The sequence below is a fragment of the Terrapene carolina genome, unplaced genomic scaffold (genome assembly GCF_002925995.2).
Source record: "Terrapene carolina triunguis isolate 2854851 unplaced genomic scaffold, T_m_triunguis-2.0 Scaffold111, whole genome shotgun sequence".
Lineage (NCBI taxonomy): Eukaryota > Metazoa > Chordata > Testudines > Emydidae > Terrapene > Terrapene triunguis.
Window position 1 is genome coordinate 13113732 of NW_020664462.1, and position 22281 is coordinate 13136012.

Here is a 22281-nt window from a genome sequence, read left to right on the forward strand (position 1 = left end):
TTCTGCCCTGCACCTCCACACACACCCCAGCCCTCTGCCCTGACCTCGAGTCACCACCACTACCCAGCCTTCTGCCCTGCACCTCCACCCACACCCAGCCTTCTGCCCTGCACCTCCACACCTCCCCCAGCCCTCTGCCCTGACCGCGAGTCGCCCCAACACCCAGCCTTCTACCCTGCACCCTCGACACACACCCCAGCCCTCTTCCCTGACCTCGAGTTGCCCCCAACACCCAGCCTTCTGCCCTTAACCTCCACACCCCCCCAGCCCTCTGCCCTGCACCTCCACACCCCCCCCACCCCTCTGCCCTGACCTCAAGTCCCCCCCAACACCCACCCAGCCTTCTGCCCTGCACCCTCTGCCCTGACCCCTGAACCCCCCCCGCAGGTCTGGGGTCCCGGCTGCCGGCCCCTTGCCAGCCGGCATTCCGGCCACAGGCCCTGCTCAGCCCGCTGCAGGCCTAGGTGAACAGAACCCCAGGCTGGAAGCGGGCTGAGCAGGCTGGTGGCATAAGATCAGCATTTTAATTTAATTTTAAATGAAGCTTCTTAAACATTTTGAAAACCTTGTTTACTTTACATACAACAATAGTTTAGTTATATAATATAGACTTATAGAGAGAGACCTTCTAAAAAACGTTAACATGTATTACCAGCACGCAAAACCTTAAATTAAAGTGAATAAATGAAGACTCGGCACACCACTTCTGAAAGGTTGCCTAACCCTGGTCTAAACACTTTCTTATAAGACTAATACTATTTTGCGCACAACTACCATATGGGTCTGGTCTCCAGCTCTGAGTTTGTTAGGGCTTAGCTGATGCCTGCAGCCTGGGCAAGTGCTGGCATCTGGCCTGCCAGCGTCACACCCATCACTTAGAAATTCTGAATCCCGCTTGGCTATTTTCTAAAGCTTTGCACCAGATCAAACAGGAATTAATTCAGCAACGTCCTGTAGGCTACGTTATACAGGAGCTCACACTCGATGAGCTCAGTGGATCCTTCTGGCTTTGAAGCCTGTAGGGCTGTCACACATACTAAGTCAGCCTTCCCAGGAATGGTGGATTCTGAATAATAGTCCAATCACTGGGCAGAACCAACAGCCAAACAAATGAAAAGTTCAGTAGTCATGCTCCATAATCACTAGCCAACAATTCCTGCGAGGAAGCAGGAAAGCCCCATCTCACATGAATGGGCTCCGCTACCACTGATGTTAGAGCTGGAATATAAAAGATTAAGTGGCTGTGGCCAGTGCTGGCCAGCCTGTGTAGTGGAATGAAAAGCACGACCGTTCTGCACCAAAGGGAAATGAAGCTGCATGCTTTAGTAAAAGTCACACGAGAGTGAGAGTGAACACGATAACCCTACTGAAATATCACCATGCAGGGCCAGGAGTGAAGAGCTACTCCTCGTATCGTGGCTGCAAAAGGGTGACAGTGGGGGAAATCCCTACACGCTGTACCTTGTGAAACAGGAAAAGTAGTTGAAGCTCTAACAGCTGGTTGTACGTACCGGTTAGTGGTGCTAAAACTCACCGGACAAAGGGTGGTCCTGTGGTTAATGCCATGGCCTGGGATTAAGGAGCGTGGGATTCAGTTCCCTGTGCTGCTGAAGAGAGTGTGTGGCCTCATGTACATCATTTAGTCTCTCTCTGCCACATGTCCCCAGCTGTAAAATGGACGTGATAATATGCCCTTTCTCCCACATTGAGGGCAGGGACTCTAGGGTAGGGGCTCCAGTAATAATTACAAACTGCATTATTCCGTAGGAGTGAAATAAACCGAGTAGCATGGTTGTGACCTCCCCCAGGTACAATCCAGCCTGTGGAATTGCTCTGCCCCTTTAACTCTCTCGCTCAGAATACCTCTCCCGGCACTCTGCTAGTGAAAAACAGCCCCTCCAGGCTGTTAGCACACCCAGCAAAGTTACCTGAGTGCTCGGCCAGCCACTCACGAACTGTATACAGGATGATACTTCCAAGTCCCCCACCAGCTGCTGCCTTGCACCCCTGAAACGTGTCTTTTACAGTGCTCAAGCCTGCCTTGGCCAGTGCAAGCTCATAAGTCCGGCATTTTATCAACGAAAATGAATATGCCACCGCCCTTGTTAACCTGAACAGAGATTTCCCCAAACACTTCAGTCAAAGCTCACTGGTTTAGATAAAAACACCTTTATTAAACTGTAGACAGATAGATTTTAAGTGATAAAAGGTCAGAATTGGTTACAAAAAGAAATATGATAAAAATCTAATTCCTAAACTTTACCAAGCTAAGTAAAATTTGAAGCAAGCAACTTTCTCACCCCTCTGGATGTTGCAGGCAGGTCACAAGTCTTAGTATGCAGGCTCAAGTCCCTTCCCAGCCTGGGACCGATCTCCTCTGTTCAAAGTCGTTCAAACAACTTGTTTTAGTAGTGATGATGAGGTGATGGAGAAGCCATTGTCTCTTATTTTATACCCTCCTCTTCTCCTTGAGGAACACCCCTTCCCCCACCTGCTAGGGTATAGACAAAGCAGTCTCCTGTGTACGTGAGAGTCAAAGCATCTCTCAGGTGAATTGTACATTGCTTGCTCGCACCTGCGGTGTATGTGCCATTGGAATGCCATCCAAGGCCTTTGTGATTGGCGAGAAGCCAGGCTGTGGGTGTTTCCCAGACTCACAACCTGTAGCAAAAATCTCAGAACTCCATATACAAAGTTGATACACACATTTTAGCAGGACAGTGATACTTAGCAGAGTGTGACTTTCCCAACGATCACTCACAAGGTATACTTTGTCCAAAACAGATCAATCGTATATCAGTGGTGACTATGTGGGTACAGGGGGTTACATGGGCTATGGTGTGTTACAATGGTCATCCCCTAGGTCTCAGGAAACACCTAGCCTCAAGCAGGACGAGCCAAAGCATTTGCTCTCACTGGAAGGAAAAGTTTAGCCAGGCCCCAGATTGCACCTGAAAATGTCATCCCTAAATCCATTTGCATGCAGGCGTCTCAGCCCCTCTGGGCCACAGAAACCCAGACAGATTAACATCTCTTTGCCAGCAGAGACAATTTCCTGCCTGTGCCGAAAGGCTGCAAGCATCTCAGCAGATGTAACAGAACCCAAAGATGAGTGGCCTCAGTGGCTCACCAGGGTCACTCTGGGGACTAGTGAGCCCACTCAGAGTTTATGCTGCTTTATTTGATTCCCCACCCTGGGACTTCCATGGCACTGCTCCTGGTCAGAGTTAAGTATACGCGTAAGTGCTTGGCTGGACCAGGGCTCTAGTCAGTCTCAGCAAATTAAATGGTCTTTAAGTGCTGAGACAGAACTAACGGGGCACCTGCTGCTGCTTTCCCAGCCTTCCACCCTGTATTCTAGACTCGTGTAGCTTCAGAATTCCCCAGCTGTCCCTTTATGCCGGATGGATCTTCCTCTGCTAAGAAAATTTAGGTTTTTGCTTCCTGGATCTGTGAGCTGATGGGTCAGAGAGCCTGGAGTGGCTATAATCTTACTACATTGTCTTGAAGTTAAATGCATGGAGATCTCAGAGGGCAAAGGGCAGAGTCTCAGCGCCCAGCTGCCTCTCTGATTTTGCACAGGCTGAGAGGAGCAGAATTGGGCATCTTGCAGGGGGAAAATGTGTAATTTTAAAAATGCTAGATTACAGCAGGCTCAGAGAAACTATTTACACAGAGCCCATGATCATGTGACTTCCCCAGGGGAGACTTCTAGGAAGGGGTTAGACAGTGAAAGGAGAGACCTGAGGAAAAGACGGGGAGCTGGAGTTAGAGGAGCTCAAGTAGCAGGGGGACACAAGACAGGACGGGAGGAAAGATGAAATTACAGGGTAGGGCCAGGAGGTCTCTCTGAAAATTCCAATCTCCCCAATATGGATAACCAGAGGATTTAAACCATTCAAGGACACTGAATTTCCCACCGATCCTATGCAAACAGTTTTTCTATTTCCTTTTCCAGGTATGGATTTATAATGAAGAACATGAGTTGATTTTAAATAATCTCCTTTGCTTGGACGTGTCAGAAACTCGCTCATCAGATCCACCTCGTCTCATGAAATGCCACGGATCTGGAGGGTCACAGCAGTGGACGTTTGGGGTGAGTGCTTTGCGTGGGGAATACTCATACCCACCCCTGTGTTTAAGGTGCAGGGCTACCCTGAAAAGTGACAGTGAAAATGGCATTATGGGAGTCCAGGGATGTGGTTTCTGTATCAAATGTGCTCAGTTTAATAGGGTAAATTGCATGGCTGCAAGTCACAATTTAACTTGTGTGCAGCGTATCCTAGAGGCTTTCGCTCAAATGTAGATAAGGCTTCACAATCTGGACTCTGAATCAAGCTGAGTTCTTTTCCTTTCCATACATCATCGGCTGTAATAAAGGTTTGTCAGGCCAAATTAGATTCATTCCCATCAATGAGGCTGCACAGGTGTAACTGAAATTTAGTAATCGATTCTCTAATGCACAGGGAGGACTAGAACCCAGGTCACACACTGCCTCAGCTGTGTTGTCTCTGCAGGACTAACAGGAGTAAGGAACAGTAAAAACATTTGTGTCAATGGCATGGGCAGGTCTGCCCCTGGACATGCGCAGGGAGCAGATCTGGGGAGTAAGGAAGTGCTATTTTTACAGTCACTTCTCAGCATAGAAGCGCACGTTCAACCAGGCAAACTAAAATGGTCACCTGCACTTTTCTCTCATGTTGCTGTTAATGGCCAACTTCACAAAGCAGCTGCGGAGCCGACTTTCACATCTGTATTGAGGCTGCTCCTCCTCCGTGCTAACGCAAAGCCTTCCCCACTGCCTAGCCTGGATGCGGTGGCAGCAGTTAAATGTCACTCTTTAGTGTAAGCATTAAAACAATGGCAGTAGAGCACCAGCAGAACTCCCCATCACCCACGGGAGCAGGTAAACTCCTGTGCTGATGAATTGATAGCGGTGTGCATGGGGCTTTTCTGAGACGGAAAGAGGGCCTCCGGGTGACCAACGCCAGCCAGAGCTGCCCCCAGGTCTCCCCAGACAATGGTCAGCGTGGGCCTTGGAAGGTGAAGTAAAAAGGGGTTGGCATAGCCTATTTCACACAACAGCGTGCAGCTGATGGGATCTACAAGCTGTTGAGTAGCTCATCCCCTCTCACTCCTGAACATTAGTGCCAATGCTGGTGTGTCTGGTGCATGCACACAGAACCCCCACTGAGGTCACTGGGAGTTGTGCCTGGGTATCTGAGTGCCAGATTTGGGTATTCTTTAATGCTATGTCACTATGTAAGGTTGTGTGTCCTCTGAGTGATGGGACCCTGTTCCATGTGTTGTCCAACATTTTTACAAACCATAGTATAGATATAACCTGACCAGGTCCCTGTAACTGGGCTAAAATCTTCTCTCCAGGGTTTACACCTAGTTATTGGGATATACTCTACAACTTTTAACTAAGTGGGTCAGGGGACAGGGGTATTTCCTTGGTTATAGATGTAGAGTAGACTGGGTCGAAGTGAAGACCATCTGAAATGTGCATTGCTTTAGAATAGCCCCCTCACTTTGGCATCACTCATTTTCAGTTTAAGGATGGAGCAAAGGCCATTTTTTTTTTTGTATTTCCTCTTTTATTTTATGTATATATGTATATATATATATATATAAAAATATATTTTGTATTTTCTCTCCAGAAGAACAATCGACTCTACCAGGTCTCTGTGGGGCAGTGCATGAAGGTTGTTGATCCGCTTAGCCATAAAGGATACATGACCATGGCTATTTGTGATGGCTCCCTTCCTCAGCAATGGCATCTGGAAAGCTGAATCTGTGAGAAAGCAGCACAGAGAGGCAATTAGCAGAAATCGGACTCCTCCTAGGCCGTTGGTTTCTAAGTCATTCTGGAGGGCATGGAAGGAGCCCTTAGCTGCTATCCCTGACATGGACTATTTTAAGGATTCTATTATTTAAATGTTCTGCCGTGACCACCTGTGTGTTTGGAAGGAGATGATTGGATCATTCAAATGCAGCAGTAGCGGCAGCAGTCTAGCTGCACAATATTGACACCCGTAGAAGTGCAATTTATCAACATTTCCTTGGATTATCCTGGATTAATGAATTGTTATTGTTTAAATAAGAGGAAATAATTAGAACAGTATAATTTGAATTGTGGTAATATTTTAACTCAGTGGACCTTTTAAATGACAAAGGACAGAAAGGAAGGAAGTTCTCTTTCCTGACTGTTTCATGGGTGGCATCATGCTCATTTACATTTTTAGTCTATTTTAATGGCTGAATTATTTTAGCTCATCTGGAAAATATTTTAATTTCCTCTTGTCTTTCTGAAAATTGTCATTTGTAATATTTAATTTTAGTTTGGTTAATTTACAATTTTAGCCCATTTCACATAGTTAAATTTTCAGCTGTCATTTGTCATACAGTATTTAAAACAAAGTTACTATTACAAATTTTATTTTGATGACTCATGATGGTATCTGCATTTAAAATAAAGTATTAATGTTTTTTATTAATCATTATGGTTGTTTGGTCTGTTGCCTTTGGATTCAGAAGTACAGAATGCAAGAGACCAGTGCAAGCCAATGTGGGTCTGATAATTCGGATACATTTGTTAGAAGTGTATTTAAACAGACTGTTTTTGTAAAGATGCTTATGAAGACATTTTAGTGTCCATACAGTTTGGTCTTCCGCTGCAGTGATTGGTGTGGAATCAGAGTTATGCACCTAACATTTAAGATGATGAAGATGGGAAAAAGTAAGTTGCATTCTTCTTCGAGTAGCATCCCCGTGAACTCTTGAGATTTTTGTCAGTAGTGGATCCTCAAACGTGCCCTGTGAAGCGTGGGCAGGAGTGATGTTGGTAGCAGACTAGCCCTTCACCTGCACATTAGAGAAAGATGCCTGCGTAAACGCTTGGTGGTAGCTTGGTATTCCCTGAAATCATTTGGGAAAGTTTCTCCCTCCTGATCCATTTTCCCAACTCTCGTCCATTAGAAGTAACCAAAATACATATGAAAAAAAATCAGTTTCTTTCCTGTCTCTCCTCCTCCTGCTATTCTCATTTACTCTTCCCTCACCCTCCCTCATTCACCCTCACTCTCACTCACTGCCATAATTCTTGGGTAATCTTTTAAAGCTGTTGCCATTAACCTCTTAGTTCTGATGCCCTTCAGGGACACATTGAGAAGGGTAGGGGTTTTCTTGCTCCTCTGCAGCTCCTCCTTCTGCTCACTTCTCCTCTCCACGTTCCCACCACCAGTTGGCAGGTTGGCACTGTTGCTGAAACTATGCCAGCTGGCCAGTAGCCTTCTCCGTCCTTCCACAAGCTCTCCACTTCACCCTTTGCTCAAGCACTTCTGTCCAAGTTTCATATCGTGCCCATCATAGAGTCCAAGTGCCTCTTCCCCCCACAAGTCTCTTCCCACCCTTTCATGTCTGGAAGAAAATGCAGAAACAAAGGGGTTAAATTAAACTATTGTTAGCATTACAAGAACCTATTAATAGTAGGACTTATATGAAGTAGAGTTAAGTGGCCCTTGCACGGCCGAGGAGGAAGAAATGCCACACAAGGCCAATTGGAGGTACTCAGTGAATGGGGTGAAAGTCAATGCTTGGGAGATGCACAGTACCGGCAGCTCCCACTGAAGTTACAGGCACTGGAAGTGCTCAGTATCTCTCAAGAACTGGCCTTAACTTTGTAATTCACAAAATCCCAGAGAGCTGAGGAGCAGCACGTGACTCTACTAGGGCTGTCAATTAATTGCAGTGAACTCAAGCAATTAACTCAAAACAAATTAACTCAATTAAAAAAATTAATCATGATTAATTGCAGTTTTAATTGCACTGTTAAATAATAAAATACCAATTTAAATTTATTATACATATTTTTGGATGTTTTTCTACATTTTCAAATGTATTGATTTCAGTTACAATACAGAATACAAAGTCTACAGTGCTCACTTTATATTATTACTTTTTATTACAAATATTCGCACTATAAAAAAGAAAAAAAATAGTATTTTTCAATTCACGTCATGCAAGTACTGTAGTGCAATCTCTATCTTGAAAGTGCAATTTACAAATGTAGAATTTTTTTTTACATAACTGCACTCAAAAACTTTAGCGCCTACAAGTCCTCTCAGTCCTACTTCTTGTTCAGCCAATCGCTCAGACAAACAAGTTTATTTACATTTGCAGGTAATAACGTTGCCCGCTTCTTATTTATAATGTTACCTAAAAGTGAGAACAGGTGTTCACATGGCACTTTTGTAGCCAGCATTGCAAGGTATTTACGTGCCAAATATGCTGAACGTTCATATGCCCCTTCATGCTTCGATGTATAGATTGCACTTTTATCTTTTTTACAGTGCAAATATTTGCAATAAAAATGAATGATATAAAGTGAGCACTGCACACTTTGTATTCTGCATTGTAATTGAAATCAATATATTTTGAAAATGTAGAAAAACATCTAAAAATATTTATGATCAATGTAAATAGGTATTCTTATAATTAACAGTGCAATTAAAACTGTGATTAATTGTGACTGATTTTTTTATTCGTTTGACAGCCCTACACCCCATATGTTCTTTTTCTGGCTGAGCGCGTCGCATTCTCCTATTAAACTGGGAGGTCTCAAACATGCCTGATGGCTGCAGGCAGGAAGCTCGGCTTGAAAATCAGTGCTTTAGGTGTCCCATATTGCAACGGTTAAAAGGAAAAGTCAGTCTTTTCCTCTTTGCCTCCCCAGGGGTTCATCCTCTTTAAATGTGGTTGTCGCCTGCTTGGAGCTCAGTCAGCACTAGAGTGGTTAGTGCCTGTTACAATGTTGGTTTTAGCCATGTAGAGAGGAATCCATTTTTCTCCTTCCACGACTCTCTCATTTTTCCTCTTTGTCTAGAGTCTCCAACTGAAATCAGGGCCCAGATGTGCAAACGCAACGAGAGCGAAGTCCCTATCCCAAAGAGCTCACAATCTAAATAGACCAGACAGACGAAGAGCTGGGGAAAGGAAGCATTATCTGCATTTTACAGATGAGGAACTGAGGCAGAGAGGTTAGTGTCTAAGGACTCGCAGGGAATCTGTGGCAAAGCTGGGAATTAAACCCAGCTCTCCTAACTCCAAGTCCATCTTGTGAGTCCACACGACCATCTTTTCTGTCTCTCTTCCCAGCTACTTCCCTCAATTCCATCACCCTTCAGCTGCTTCCCCTTCTTCTAACTTGAGCTGCTTCCAGCACAACACAAGGCTAGACTCCCCAGTTAAGCGGTTTATTGTGTGCTAACTGCAGTACAATGGATGAATAGCAGGCAGAGAACCACAGCTCTCATCGCTTCCCCAAATGGAGACTTCTCCGCATCTGCTCTGCTAAAGCAGAAGACTCTAGGAGAGAATCCGGGCTTTAGGGTTAGAGCACCATTATTGAGGGACTTTTAAACAATGCTAAGTCTCGATCCCATAAGCATTGAAAACGCCTGTTTATCCATACCTCAGGGGTGCTTAAAGCTAGGGGTTATTCAGCAGTCAGGCTTGCTGGCTGTCCCTAGTTACGCCTAGCTTCCAGGTGTGCCACAAAACATTTTTCCAACCAATGTCAGCCTTGCTCAGCCAGTAACTCCCTTGCCTCAGGATCAGAAGGTTGTGGGCTCAATTCCCACACTTCGGGGGATCATAGAAGCAACTGGGTCCCTCTTGTGTGTTTTGCTCTGCTCCCTCTCAATCCTTTGGAGTATGTCATGCCATTCTCCTGTAGGCCTAGTTCTCTCTTCCTGTTGCTTTTCCCTTCAAGTTTTACATCATGTTTTCCCTCCTCCATTTGGATGGCAAGCATCTCAGTGGAGGGACATCATCTTCCTTCCTGTCCTTGTGCTTTGCATGGGGACTGTTGCTCACACAGTGAGAAAAAGGAACAGGTGATCCTCAATCTTCTCTTCAGCCTGCTCACTCTCTCTCTTTGACCTCATGCTGCCTTGAAGGGTTAAGAAAGGTGGCGCCGCGGGCGCAGCTTCTTCCCTTCCTTGAAATTTGCTTCTCCCCCTTTCTCCTCCAGCTCCATCCCGCACTTCCTTTATTTCATTGCCTCCCACGTTCCAGCCGCCTTGTGTGGCCTTCACAGACCCAACTATTTCCTCAAAGCATAGCAGCTGTTGCATAAGGAATGAGACATTTCTTACCTGATAATTTTCTGTTAACAACTTTTCTCGTCATTCATCACTAATGGCCCCCACCTGTGGAATTTGGAGGCAGTCCAGTGTTGATGCTGGAGGGACCAGGGCTAAGTCCCACCCTTCAGCTCAGGCAACCAGAAGAGTTCTTCCAAAGTTGTGGAAATACTCCAGCAACCGATTATTGGCAGTAAAACAACAAGTTGATATTGTACGTACATAACCTTATGGTAATTATTTGTCCAAGTCTCTCTTTAAGGAAACATTTCAATTGGTTACAAATTGTGTTCCAGTCATTTACCAGGCTGGGTTAAATGAGAAGAAAAGCTGCTCACAAAAAGAAAATTGTCAGGTTAGAACCGTCTCATTCTGCTGCACAACTTCTCTCCTCATTTGTCACCGAGGGGAAGAAGCGAGCAGCAAATCACAGAAGTAGGGAAGGAAAGGATAAGCAGAGATTTAATTATTATCAGAGTAGACAGGAAAAAATAGACATCATCTCACCGTCCCCCACCACCTCACCAGTATAGACCAAGAGCTTTGTGATTTAAGGAATTGTTTGGGAACCAACCCAGTAGCACCTTCCTACCCATGGATATCTCTTTGGAGGAATGGAAACCTACTTTGCAAATGTTCCTCAGATCATGATTCGCGGACTTCAGTAACTCAGCCAGATGTTATGGGTCTATGACAGGAGTTGGTGGGTGAGGTTCTGTGGCTACAATGTTGCAGGAGGTCAGACTAGATAATTATGATGGTCCCGTCTGGCCTGAAAGTCTATGAGGCTCACACACTTTCCCCTCACAATGCCACTAGGAACCTTGTAGGGAGCATTGACTTCTTTGCAAATAGTTTTCCAGATGCCTAGCATGCCAATTGGTGCAGAATTTTTTAACATTTTGCCTGCAGCTTCTTTGAGGCCCTATGGCCCTGGCATTATGGATAGAATGAGATTAGTGGGGTACAACTAGCATATGTACTCTGTAGTGCATGAAATATATCGTTAGAGTTCTAGGAATGCCTTTTTATGCCATAGCTTCCAAAGAGGTACCGCAGATTAGAACAAAATAATTGTTCTGAACTGAAAGGAACTACAAGAATAACCTTTTTTCACAACAAAATTAGTCTCGTTTTTGTATAGATAGAGGAACTAATGCTGAACCCTGACTTTGGAGGTGACGACACCTAAAAAGGCCAGCCAGAGGTTTCTCTAATCTGTCTTTCTGATTAATCTTGACACCGGATGATACTCAAATGGGGAGTCCGATGTGCCTGCTAAAAGAATGCCACTAGGACTGTTACCTGCTGCTCTATGGTGCTTGGTTGTAGGACTCCAATCAACCATACTCCAGAAACTCTAGTGTAGCCAAGATCACCAGAACGTTGAGGTCATTATTATTATTTGTATCACAGTAGCATCTAGAGGCCAGGGCCCCACTGTGCTGCCACTGTACAGAGACAGTCCCTGTCCCAAAGAGCTTTCTGTTTCCCCTCTCATCAAAAGTGTAGCTTGACCAGATCAATAAATGAAATTTCCTGGTTGAGTTCTTTCTGGATACCAAAAAGCATCAGTGAGGCTAATGGAGAATGAACTACACTTCACTTCAAACACCCGGGTGTTAACTGTAGGTTGCCCGCCTCTGGAGGAAAGAGTCCCTGCTTCAAACAGATCTTGTGTTTTGTGCAGTTGCTCTGGAGGTTCCTTGGCTATCTGTCAAGTCTGAAGTGCTTTCTGGGCCAGTGGGGGACTAGGAGGAGAATGTCAGCTCTCCCTTTTCCTTCATCCTTTATGTGAACTGTCTTGACAGGTAGCAGATTTTTCTCTGCCCAGAACATTATTTCCATTGCCTCAGAGAAGCTTTGAACTTGTTACCCCCAGGTTTTGGAAGGGATGGAAACGTTCATGTTTCAATCATAATCAAACCTCTAACAGGGAAAAGAGGGAAACTTCCCCTGTGAGCACCACAACTGCCCAGTACATGGCTTCTTGCACCATCTTCTGAAGCAGCTGTTCCTACTACTGTCATAGACATGATACTGGACTTGATGGGCCAGTGGTCTGAACCGGAGTGGCGGTGTCTAGATCTGTGTTCCGACAGGGCGGTCAAAGTGAACCAAAATGATGTGTACTCTGAACTTTTGGAAATTTACCTTTCAGGTATGCTCCCCGCCCTGCAATGAGCCATTTGCTTGCTATGTAGATGGTTTTCCTTATTAGGTATAGGAACATTTTTTGGTCTGAGTGGCTACAGTTGAAGCTTTGAAATTTCTGTGTAGTGTGTCCTCACTATTATATGGACCATGGGATCTTCTGAAAGGAAGCCCCTTTGTATGTCTCCCACTGGGGAGCTACTACTGCACCAGCCTGAGGTTCCCAACACTTAATAAATTCCTTTATGTTTTTATAACACATTTTATCAGTCCTGGTGTGTTTGCAGCACTTCCCCAGGCCGTTTACAGGAGGGAGGCAGCATGTGGACCCCTCAGTCGAGGAGAGCGACTGGTACAAATACCTTGATTGTGGGACTAGCCTGCTGGATGTCCCTGGAAGTCTGAACGAATGCCTGCTTCTCCCCCCACACCCTAAGCCCTGGATGGCTAGCACCCATGTAGGGTGACCAGATCGCAAGAATAAAATATCAGGACATGTGGGGGAGGGGCAGCCATAGGCTCATAGCCGCCACCGGAGCCATGGGGGAGGGAGGTACACAGTCCTAGGGAGCCACGGGTCAGGGAGTGCATGGCTCCGGCCCCCTCCTTAAGTCGATCAGGGAGTGCACGGCCCCGGCTCCGCCCCCCCCCACAAGCCGGATGCATATGGCCCCGGCTCCTGCCGCAAAGGGGGTCTCAGGTCTAGGGGCATGGGAGGAGGTTCGGGTGCAGGAGGGGACTCAGGGCTGGGGTTCAGGAGGGGGTACGGGCTCTGGGCAGGGCTTACTTCAGGCGGCTTCCTGGACATCTCCCTCTGGGCCCTAGGCAGAGGCGCAGTCAGGCAGCTGTGCGCGCTGCCTTGCCCGCTGGTGCTACCTCCAGGCAATGGGAGCTGCGGAGCAGGTGTTCATAGCAGCATGCAGAGCCCTCCCCAGCCGTCCCTGCACCTAGGACCCAGAGGGAACTGTCACCACTTCTGGGGAGCTGCGCAGAGCCGCGTGGGGAGCCCACCAGCCCTGTGCCAACCGGATGCCTGGCAAGCAACCCTACAATATCGGGAAATATAGTGTCCCGATGGTACATCGGTCGGAACGTGGTTAAATATCGGGACATCTGGTCACCCTACACCCATGTCAGTACTTTAGGAGGGCCCTTGTACCATTTGGGGCTTTACTCAGAAAATCAGGAATCATTCTGAACACTTACCTCCCTACCATCCCACGATGTGCTCCTGTGTGAGAAATGGAGTCTTCGTCTGCCTCTGTTCTGGTCACAGGCTGCCTGAAGTGCTCCTTGCGCTTTAAAGTGGAGCCAACCTACTTGGAGATGGGGGATGGGAAGAGAAAACCCCTTTCCCACCCATCAGTCTCTGAGCTCCTTTCCCTGGCAGAACTAAGATTAATAGGCAGAAAACCAAATAAAAACAATTCCCATTCCACTGCAGCCTGAAATTGGAGCCCCTTTCCCTAGGTCCTTGGGCTGAAAGCCAGACAGGCACAATGCCCATTACTCTGCGGCTTGAGACCGAGGTTCACAGTAGTGACAAGCTTCTCTGCACACCCAGATAAGCTGAAGGGTGAGGGAAGAGCAGGGAGCCGGATACAGAGCACTGTGAGGGAGACTCTGTGAGGAGAAAAGTCCCAGCAACCACTCCACCAAGGTGGGAAGGACAGAGGACTTAAATGCTGATTTTTACACTGCTTGCTCATTAACAGTACAAAATGCTGCTTTGTGAAGGGGACACTTGATTTTACCTTTCTGGGACCTGGTGTCTCTGGAGTTTGCAAGACCTGCTCATGACTAGGCGGTGAGGGGTCCTCATCTGCATGGGAATCCTCAGGCTCTCCTGGTTGAGGTTTTGGGTGGGATTTGAGGCCCAACGCACCTATCCCGACACCATGCCCTAGGAGAGAGGGTCGGTGTTTGTGGCAGCAGGACATACCTCGCCTCCTGAGGCTCTTGTAAAGCTGCCTACAGCACCTCTTGGATGCCTCTGAATTCCAGAGGCGTGGGGCATTAAACCATTAGTGCTAACGGAGAGAAACTGCATCAGAAAGGGGCTCTTCTGTCCTCTGCTGCTTTTCAGCTGTTACCAGACATCACTTTGGAGCTCTGCTGGACAGAAAAGAGGCAGCTATCACATGTCAGGAGAGCCGGCAGAAGCAGCTGGTTGTGGAGGCTCACAGCAGCACAGTGGCCCTACAGCCCAAGTCCAGGTGACCACATGTCCCAGGGCTCTACAACACTGACATTTCACCAGAACCAGGTGGAAAGCCTGGGCTGATTGGTGGCCATGCACTCACCAGGACTCGGGCTCATCCCAAATGCTGATGACATAACATGGGTGGAACAATAGTTCTCTGACATCCAGTAAGTCTGGGTGCATGGGGGAAGCCCCATTGTATCATTAAGAAAGACGAGGTGTGTTGGAAGGCTTTTCCCCATTCTTTTTGCTTCTGCTTCTCAACAAATCAATCTTGGGCCCTGGAGACCTGTTCTTTGTGTAAAATGAAGGTGAAGAGGTTCGTGTCCTGCCCCTTTATGGAGAAGGGATGCTGGAGGCCTTGCTGTGAAGCCATAGCGAGCTGGGCACTAACTGTGGTGGAGGATGGCTGGCTCTTCTCTTGGCACCTCCTGCAGAGACTCTTCTTCTGGTGGAGGCAATACTTTGCCCCCTGAAGCTTAGGACCCCTAACTTCAAGTGCCCAGACCTGGACGGTGTTGTGGATGGAGTGCATGGCTTTGTGGTAGACAATTCAGGATGCAGCTGGGCTTAAAGGGATGCTGGATCTGTGCCCGCTAACAGTGGTGGTGCTCAGTGGTAGAAACAGATGAGGTTACACTGGAACAAACAGAAAACAGACGCTCCAAAATGAAAACATGGAGGCATCATTTATAGATGTAAAATATTTTTATTTGTAAATGCTGATCTTCTAAATCTGTTTTCACAAATTCCAAAACCCATAACACTCTGTATACTTCAAAAAATTTTTTCTTTTTTTTTCTTTTTTTTTTTGCCAACATTAGATACTATTATACAGAACAGAAAAAACTGTAGGACAAATACTGGTAGGATGTTGGAATATTGTACAAGAGAAGAAAAATATTCAAGAAACAATTTCATACAGCTATTTATCAAGAGAAAAATATATACAATTGATTTATTCTGTAAGATAAAAATACATCATGCCATATACATTACAAGTTCAGAACTGTATTACTGAATATACCAACAGTTTACAGTCCACTTTAATTGTGCACACAAAAAAACTTCATTTTTTTTATATTTAAACCTGTGAAGTGTCAGTACCAGAATTTTAAGTACAAAATAAAAAGCTAACCTGGTTCAAAATGCTGATTAAGTTTCTACAAGCAAACACAAAACAGTGTTTATTTTTTTAAAGAAATGTAAACAAAAACAATCCATACAAACACATTTTTAAATTACATTTTCCAAAACCCTATTGCCAGAGTCCTGCAGCTGCAAGCACAATTACATCTAATTTTTTTCCTTGTTTTTTCATTTAAAGAAGGCTATCATATTAGACTGACGCTCCCGCTACATGATCCTATTCTGTTTAAATGATTTAGTGTAAGCTGAACAGTCACCTAATCGTGACTACTTTTTCTGAAGAAAAAACCATGTTCAGCCTCTATTTTGGGTGGTTTTAGCAGTTATTCACAGTTATCACAAATTGTAAGCACAAAAAAACCTGACTTAAGAAATAGGGATGCAACAATATAATACAAATAAAATAAATCAGTCTAACTTACCCAAGCATCTATAAAAGTCAGAGTTGTAATACACATGCCTTCTACCAGGCTTAACGTTTACTTAAAAAAAAAAAAAAAAGGACTAATAGACCACAGTTGAGCCAGCTTTAAACATTTTAAAAAAAATCCTCTCTTTAAATTGAGATTTTGGTTATTCCATAATAATTGTAATGGTGTGATTAGTAACACATGAGATCATATTGTAACATCCCTATTGATATTTTATAATAAGCACCCGAACTGCTGCAGAGTCTGGTAGCATTTGGTCAATAACTATTTTTTTTATACTGTATTTTTTTCTCAAAATATTTACACTTTTGTACAAAGTAACAGGGTTTGTTAGTTCTGCAGGTAACAGCAGCAGCTTGGCTTTCTTCTAACTTTTTTTTTAAAAATAGCTTCATTCACTTATTCAATAATAAATACAAAAAGTTTCTCTTATTTTACAGAAATCAAAAACTACAATAAACTGACTCATGGAATCAAGTATTTTAAATGTATTTTAGTGCAAGTTATTTTTCCCTTAGCTCTATCCCTAAGGAAGTCGTTTCAGTACATTCCTTGTTCAGTGGTGTCTACTTTTATTTAAAAATTTTCTTTAATTAGAGGGCCTGCCCCTTTATCAAATAAGGCTGTGGCCAGCACTTTGGACTTCTCCCTTTCGCTGGTGATTTCAGTCTTACATTCATATATGCCCACCTGCCCTCCAGCAGGTCAGCCATCGGTTCTTTGCCCAAATTAAACAGTTTCTCCGTAGTGAGCTCAAAAAACAAAAGTGCTGGACCATTCTGTAATTCAGTTTAACCTCCAGGCATCTGGGAAGTTAGACAGCTTCAGATTTTGCCGACTTGCTTCTGGTGCTTGTTTTACACTTGAATAGAAACTGAAACTCCCAGAAGTGATTTTATTCCCCCCAGGAAGGTAAGAATTTTCTGTCGACAAAATCAAAATATAAGTCACTTCATCTTAGGGACAAGCAACCCTCAAAGACAGCAAGGAATGCATTCTAGTTCATCCATTTTCGGCAGTTTACAGCTCCACAGTGACATGGGATCTTGTGCTGGTCATCTTCAAAATCAAACTTATAGTCATAGCAAAGCTGGAAGAAAACAAATGTCGAGAGCGTGGTTATGAAATGTCTGGTCCGTATTCTTCATTATATCTTTGCTTGTATCTAGCATTCTATACCAGCGGTTCTCGAACTGTGGGTCGGGACCCCATTTTAATGGGGTTACCAGGGCTAGCTTAGACTTGCTGGGGTCCAGGGCAGAAGCCCAAGCCCCACCACCCAGGGCAGAAGCCTGAGGGCAGCAGGGCTCGGGTTACAGCCCCCCTGCCCAGAGCGGTGGGGCTTGGGCAGGCTCAGGCTTCTGTCCCCCCTCCTGGGGTCATGTAGTAATTTTTGTTGTCAGAAGGGGGGTCGGGGGCAATTAAGTTTGGTCTATACCAGGCCTGCACAACATGCGGCCCGGGGGCCGCATGCGGCCCACATGGGCTCACTGTGCAGCCCACGGGGGTTGAGTAGATGGGCTCACTGTGCGGCCCGTAGGGGGGTGAGTAGGCAAGCGGGCGGGCAGTGGCGGGGAATGAGTAGGCGAGCCGGGCGGGTGGAGGGCTGAGGAGGCGAGTGGGCGGGCAGTGGCAGGGGGGGCAGGTGAGCCGGTAGCGGGGGAGAGGGGGCTGAGGCGAGCGAGCGGGCAGTGGCGGGGGAGCAGGTGAGCCGGCGAGCCGGAGGGGTGGGGGGCTGAGGAGGCGAGCGAGCAGGCAGTGGTGGGGGGTGAGTAGGCGAGCCGGGGGAGGGGGGCTTGAGGAGGTGAGTCGGTGGCTGACCTGTTCTACTGATCTGGTCTGGCTCCCATCCCCTCTCCCAGGGCCAGCTCCCGGCACCAGCAAAACAAGCAGGTGCTTGGGGCGGCACATTTCTAGGGGCGGCATTCTGGTGCTGGCCATCATAGGTGCCGACTCCGGGGCATGGGGAAAAAGTGCCCTCGCCGCCCCAGCGCGCCGCCGCCGCCCCGCTTCTCCCCCTCCCTCCCAGGCTTGCCGCGTGCGAAATAGCTGTTTCGCACAGCAAGGCTGGGAGGGAGGAGAAGCCAAGCGGCGGGGCGCTGGGGGGAGGCGGCGGAGGTGAGCTGGAGGGAGGAGTGGTTCCTCTATCTCCCTGTTACTTCCTGTGCCCCCCCCACCCTAGCTCACCTCCGCTCCGCCTGCTCCCCTGAACGTGCCGCCGCTCCGCTTCTCCCCCCTCCCTCCCAGGCTTGCCAGATGCGAAACCACTATTTCGCGCAACAAGGCTGGGAGGGAGGAGAAGTCGAGCGGCGGGCGCTCGGGGGAGGCGGTGGTGGTGGAGCGGAGGTGAGCTGGAGCGGGGAGCGGTTCCTCTACCCCCCCCCTACTTCCTGCGCCCCCCCCACCCTAGCTCACCTCTGCTCCGCCTACTCCCCTGAACGCACCGCTTCTCTGCCCTCCCTCGCTTGAGAGGGAGGGGGGAGAAGCAGAGCGGAGGTGAGCTAGGGCGGGAGGTCACGGGGGGCCCGCAGGAAGCAATGGGGGTGAGAAATGCGGCGCTGGGGATTTGGGGAAGGGATTCGGAAGTGGTGGAGTTGGGGCGGGGCCGGGGGCAGAGGGGCACGAAAAAGAAAGGGGAAGTGGCCAAAAATTTTTTTGCTTGGGGCAGCAAAAATCCTAGAGCCGGCCCTGCCGTCTCCAAGGAGGTGCCTGCCTTCCACGCCTTCCTCATTCACACCTCATTCATTCAACAGAGCAATTGATTACAAAGTGGGGGGAAGATCTTATTCTACTTCTAGCAAAAAGACATTTTTCTTTTACCTTAATTATACTACCTTAGGGGCCCACTATAACATATTACCGAGGTTCAATACTGCCGTTTCAGTGGGGTGGCACTGGGGAAGGAGGGTTTTTTCCCGCGGGGCAGGTGGCGCAGTGGGGGGGGGGGGGGGGTTGGGGGGCGCTGGGGGGGGGGGTTGTTGGTGCTCGGAGGGTTTCGGCCCTCAGCTGTTTTCTTTGGAGTAATATGGCCCTCGCCGCTTTACGAGTTGTGCAGGCCTGGTCTATACTATACGCTCCACTAGCCAGTACATTATAGAACAAAATAAAAGCAAATGAGTAAAGTCTACCTCCTCCCCCTTCTGGATTCTTCTGTTGGAGCTGATGATAATCTTGTGTCCTCTCTCAAAAGTCACCACCTCAGCCACGCAGTTCGGTGCACATGAATGGTTAATATACCTACAAAAATAAAAGATTTGGAAAATGATTTTTTTTAAGCTATGTAATTGGACACAAATCTAAACTAAACTATAGAGTGACTTTAGCTTCAGTGTGAGCGGATTTTTCCAGCTAAAATTACATTACTCTGTACTTGTTTCTTTACCTAGAAAAATGTAAAAAAAATAAAAAAAGTTAAAAAAATTACATTTCTTTTTCGACAGCTGTACATCTGCCATGAAACAGTTAATCAAGGCTACGGCGAGTTAATGGGAAAGATGGCATAGCTTCAGTGGCTTAGTGTGAAGACTGAATGCATCAGTTTAGAGAATAAGGCCATTGAAAAAAAGCACAAAATGGAATCTCTCCCCAACAGCCAGCCAAGGGAACATGGCTAATTTCCAAACATGAGATCACAGCTCTCTGAAGAGCCACCCACCTTGCAGGGCCTCCTGTCAATGTAGCATCAATGACATGATCATTGTCAATGCGGAACATGTACACTCCACGATTCTGAAAGAGAGTGGGGAGAAAAGGCGCTATAGATTAAAAAAAAAAAATCAGTGATTGAAACAAAGCAGCAACATGGACCATCTCCAAGTATTTTTCTGGATTCACAATTAGACGTGGCCCATTGGCTCACGAAGGAAGCACTGATTCATATATTTCACTTACTATGTGAAAGTAGGATACTATCATTAACTCCACTACTTATGAAGAATGGATCGGCCATAAACATGAGAGGCAACCTCTTGTGATTTTAATATCTCCCTCAAGTAATATGCTAATATGATTTGTATGGCACCTTTCACGTAAGCTCTCAAAGCGCTTTACCAATGGTCCCTCACAACATCCCTGCATTGCACAAAGAGGTTAAGCCTTACTTAAAAAGTGGTCCCTAAAAATTGAGGCTCTGACCTCTCTGTGCTTGTACAACTGTAAGATCAGCACATTACCAGACTCTCTGGTGTTTGTGAGGTTTAATATATTTGGTAGGCACTCTGAGATCCTTGAATGAAAGGCTCTGTAAAGGTCTAAGGTAATATTATCATCTCAAGGTCACACAGTAAGTCTGTGGCAGGGTGATGAACAGAATCAAAAACAGAGTGGCACAGCAAAAGTGTGCTGAGTCTATAACTGAGAGGTCAATGGAGTGAAACCGTCTTCTGCTAGTTTCTATGGTCTGTGTTATACAGGAAGTCAGACTGGAAGATCACAATTGTCCCTCTGGCCTTGGAATCTATGAATTAAGGAGTCCCAATTCCCAGTCCCCTGCTACAATCACTAGACACACCACTGCCTCCCAGAATTCAAACATTCATCCACATTCACAACAGTACTTTGAGTCAGCTTCCTCAGAACGGAAGTCTTAAAATGCTGGCAACACATCTCATTCTGTTGCATGAATACTTAAAGGAAAGGAAAGGAAAGGAAAGGAACAGTAAGTAAATAATAATTATATACAATACCTGAGATTCATAAAGTTTCTCTTTCCTGTTTGCTACCTCATTACGGATGATAGTTCCAATATATTCAATGATCATGGTGTGCTTTTCAATGTCTCTAGCAGCATATAAGCCCAGGCCCTACAAAGGGAATACTGTGTGATTTAGAACAGGAGAATCAATGCACATTTACATTTGATTCCTTTGGTGTGCCCCCAAGCCATGCTTGGAGAAAATCGATATCTACACATGCAGAAATGATACATATTGAAAGATAAAAAGTGACACTGCTGAAAAAATACAAAAGGTCAGCAAATGCAAACAGCAACCTTAGCTCCAGCATACACACACATTCAATATGTTTAACAATATACAATTGGAAATATAAATAGTGATATATTAGGTGACATATTTACCCAGAAAACAGGAAAAGCAGAGTATATGTGCAACATGGCTGAATTAATATACACTTTTAAAGTTTAACACAGAGAATTATCTGAGCAATTACATTCTGTGATTTCTTCACTTCATCTCCTGATTTTTGTGATTTTAACTATACAGCTTTAATGATGCAAAATCAGTTTTCTGCATTTAATTTCCTAGTTTTTTTAAAATAAGAGAAAACGCTTTGCAATTATTTATCTTGCAGCCAATTAAGCTAGTAGACGTCTTACTCTAGAGCTATTTGACTTGAATTCTTTGAACAATAAAGAATACTTTCTAGAATCAAAGAATTCAAATAACTGTGTGCTATGGTATTTTAACCATTTAAATAATATTCCACAGTCCAACCTAAAATATACAGCAAATACATACAAGGCATGGTGTACAGATTTGGCAACAAGTTCAGTAGAGCTGAACACCTGGAAGGTTTGCATAAGTCAATAACTTGACTATTTAATCATATTAACATGACCAAGTATTTTACTCAACATCCTGGTCTCTCATTATTTCTGTTCTCCATCTTTTAATGAGCTAGCTTGGTCTAAAATTAGCTACTAGATATGCAGTTGATCCTCCCACTGCTGCTGGTAAAAAGATTCTGTATATTTTAGTTTCTTCACTAAACTGCATTTTTTTTTTTGAGAAAAAAGTGAAGAAGGCCTAACCAGTAAAACAACACAACTCAGTTTTACAAGCTAGAGCTTCTGTCAATTAAATTCAGAAAAAGTAAAAAAAAAAGATTTAAAGTAATCAGCAATCTTTGTTACATACAATACAGGGAAACTGATCACCAGACATATGCTGCAAATTCCCTTCAGACTTTACTAGACTCTACAGACTGTAGGGAATTGTATTTAGGAATAAAATCTCAAAAATACAGCTATGTTGTAACTGACCTGAATCCGAGAGCGAGCCAGATACACATTGGATTTCCATTCAGTCTTCATTTTACGGTACTGGGAGGACTTGGAATGGACAAACTGTTTACTGTAAGGCGCGTTTAGCTCTCCTGTCACTGTGCTCTGAAATGACTTCGAGGTGCTGGTGCTATTCAAGGTGTGAGGCCTGCGGGAATTGGGCATATAACAGAA

At 45.6% G+C, this 22281-nt stretch overlaps 2 protein-coding genes across 2 annotated transcripts in view; one reads left to right on the forward strand and one right to left on the reverse strand.

The window, feature by feature from the left end:
- Nucleotides 1-6500, forward strand: part of GALNT11 (polypeptide N-acetylgalactosaminyltransferase 11) — a 75675-nt gene extending 69175 nt beyond the window's left edge. The window contains exons 11-12 of the mRNA XM_026652089.1: nucleotides 3959-4096; nucleotides 5664-6500. Of these exons, the coding sequence (XP_026507874.1) occupies nucleotides 3959-4096; nucleotides 5664-5795 (270 nt within the window). The 3' untranslated portion in view covers nucleotides 5796-6500. The remainder of the gene's footprint in view (nucleotides 1-3958; nucleotides 4097-5663) is intronic.
- An 8694-nt stretch (nucleotides 6501-15194) lies between these two features.
- Nucleotides 15195-22281, reverse strand: part of KMT2C (lysine methyltransferase 2C) — a 311979-nt gene continuing 304892 nt past the window's right edge. The window contains exons 56-60 of the mRNA XM_026652136.1: nucleotides 22087-22255; nucleotides 20771-20887; nucleotides 19741-19814; nucleotides 19214-19322; nucleotides 15195-17175 (exon numbers count right to left, since the gene is read on the reverse strand). Coding sequence (XP_026507921.1) covers nucleotides 17083-17175; nucleotides 19214-19322; nucleotides 19741-19814; nucleotides 20771-20887; nucleotides 22087-22255 — 562 coding nt within the window. The 3' untranslated portion in view covers nucleotides 15195-17082. The remainder of the gene's footprint in view (nucleotides 17176-19213; nucleotides 19323-19740; nucleotides 19815-20770; nucleotides 20888-22086; nucleotides 22256-22281) is intronic.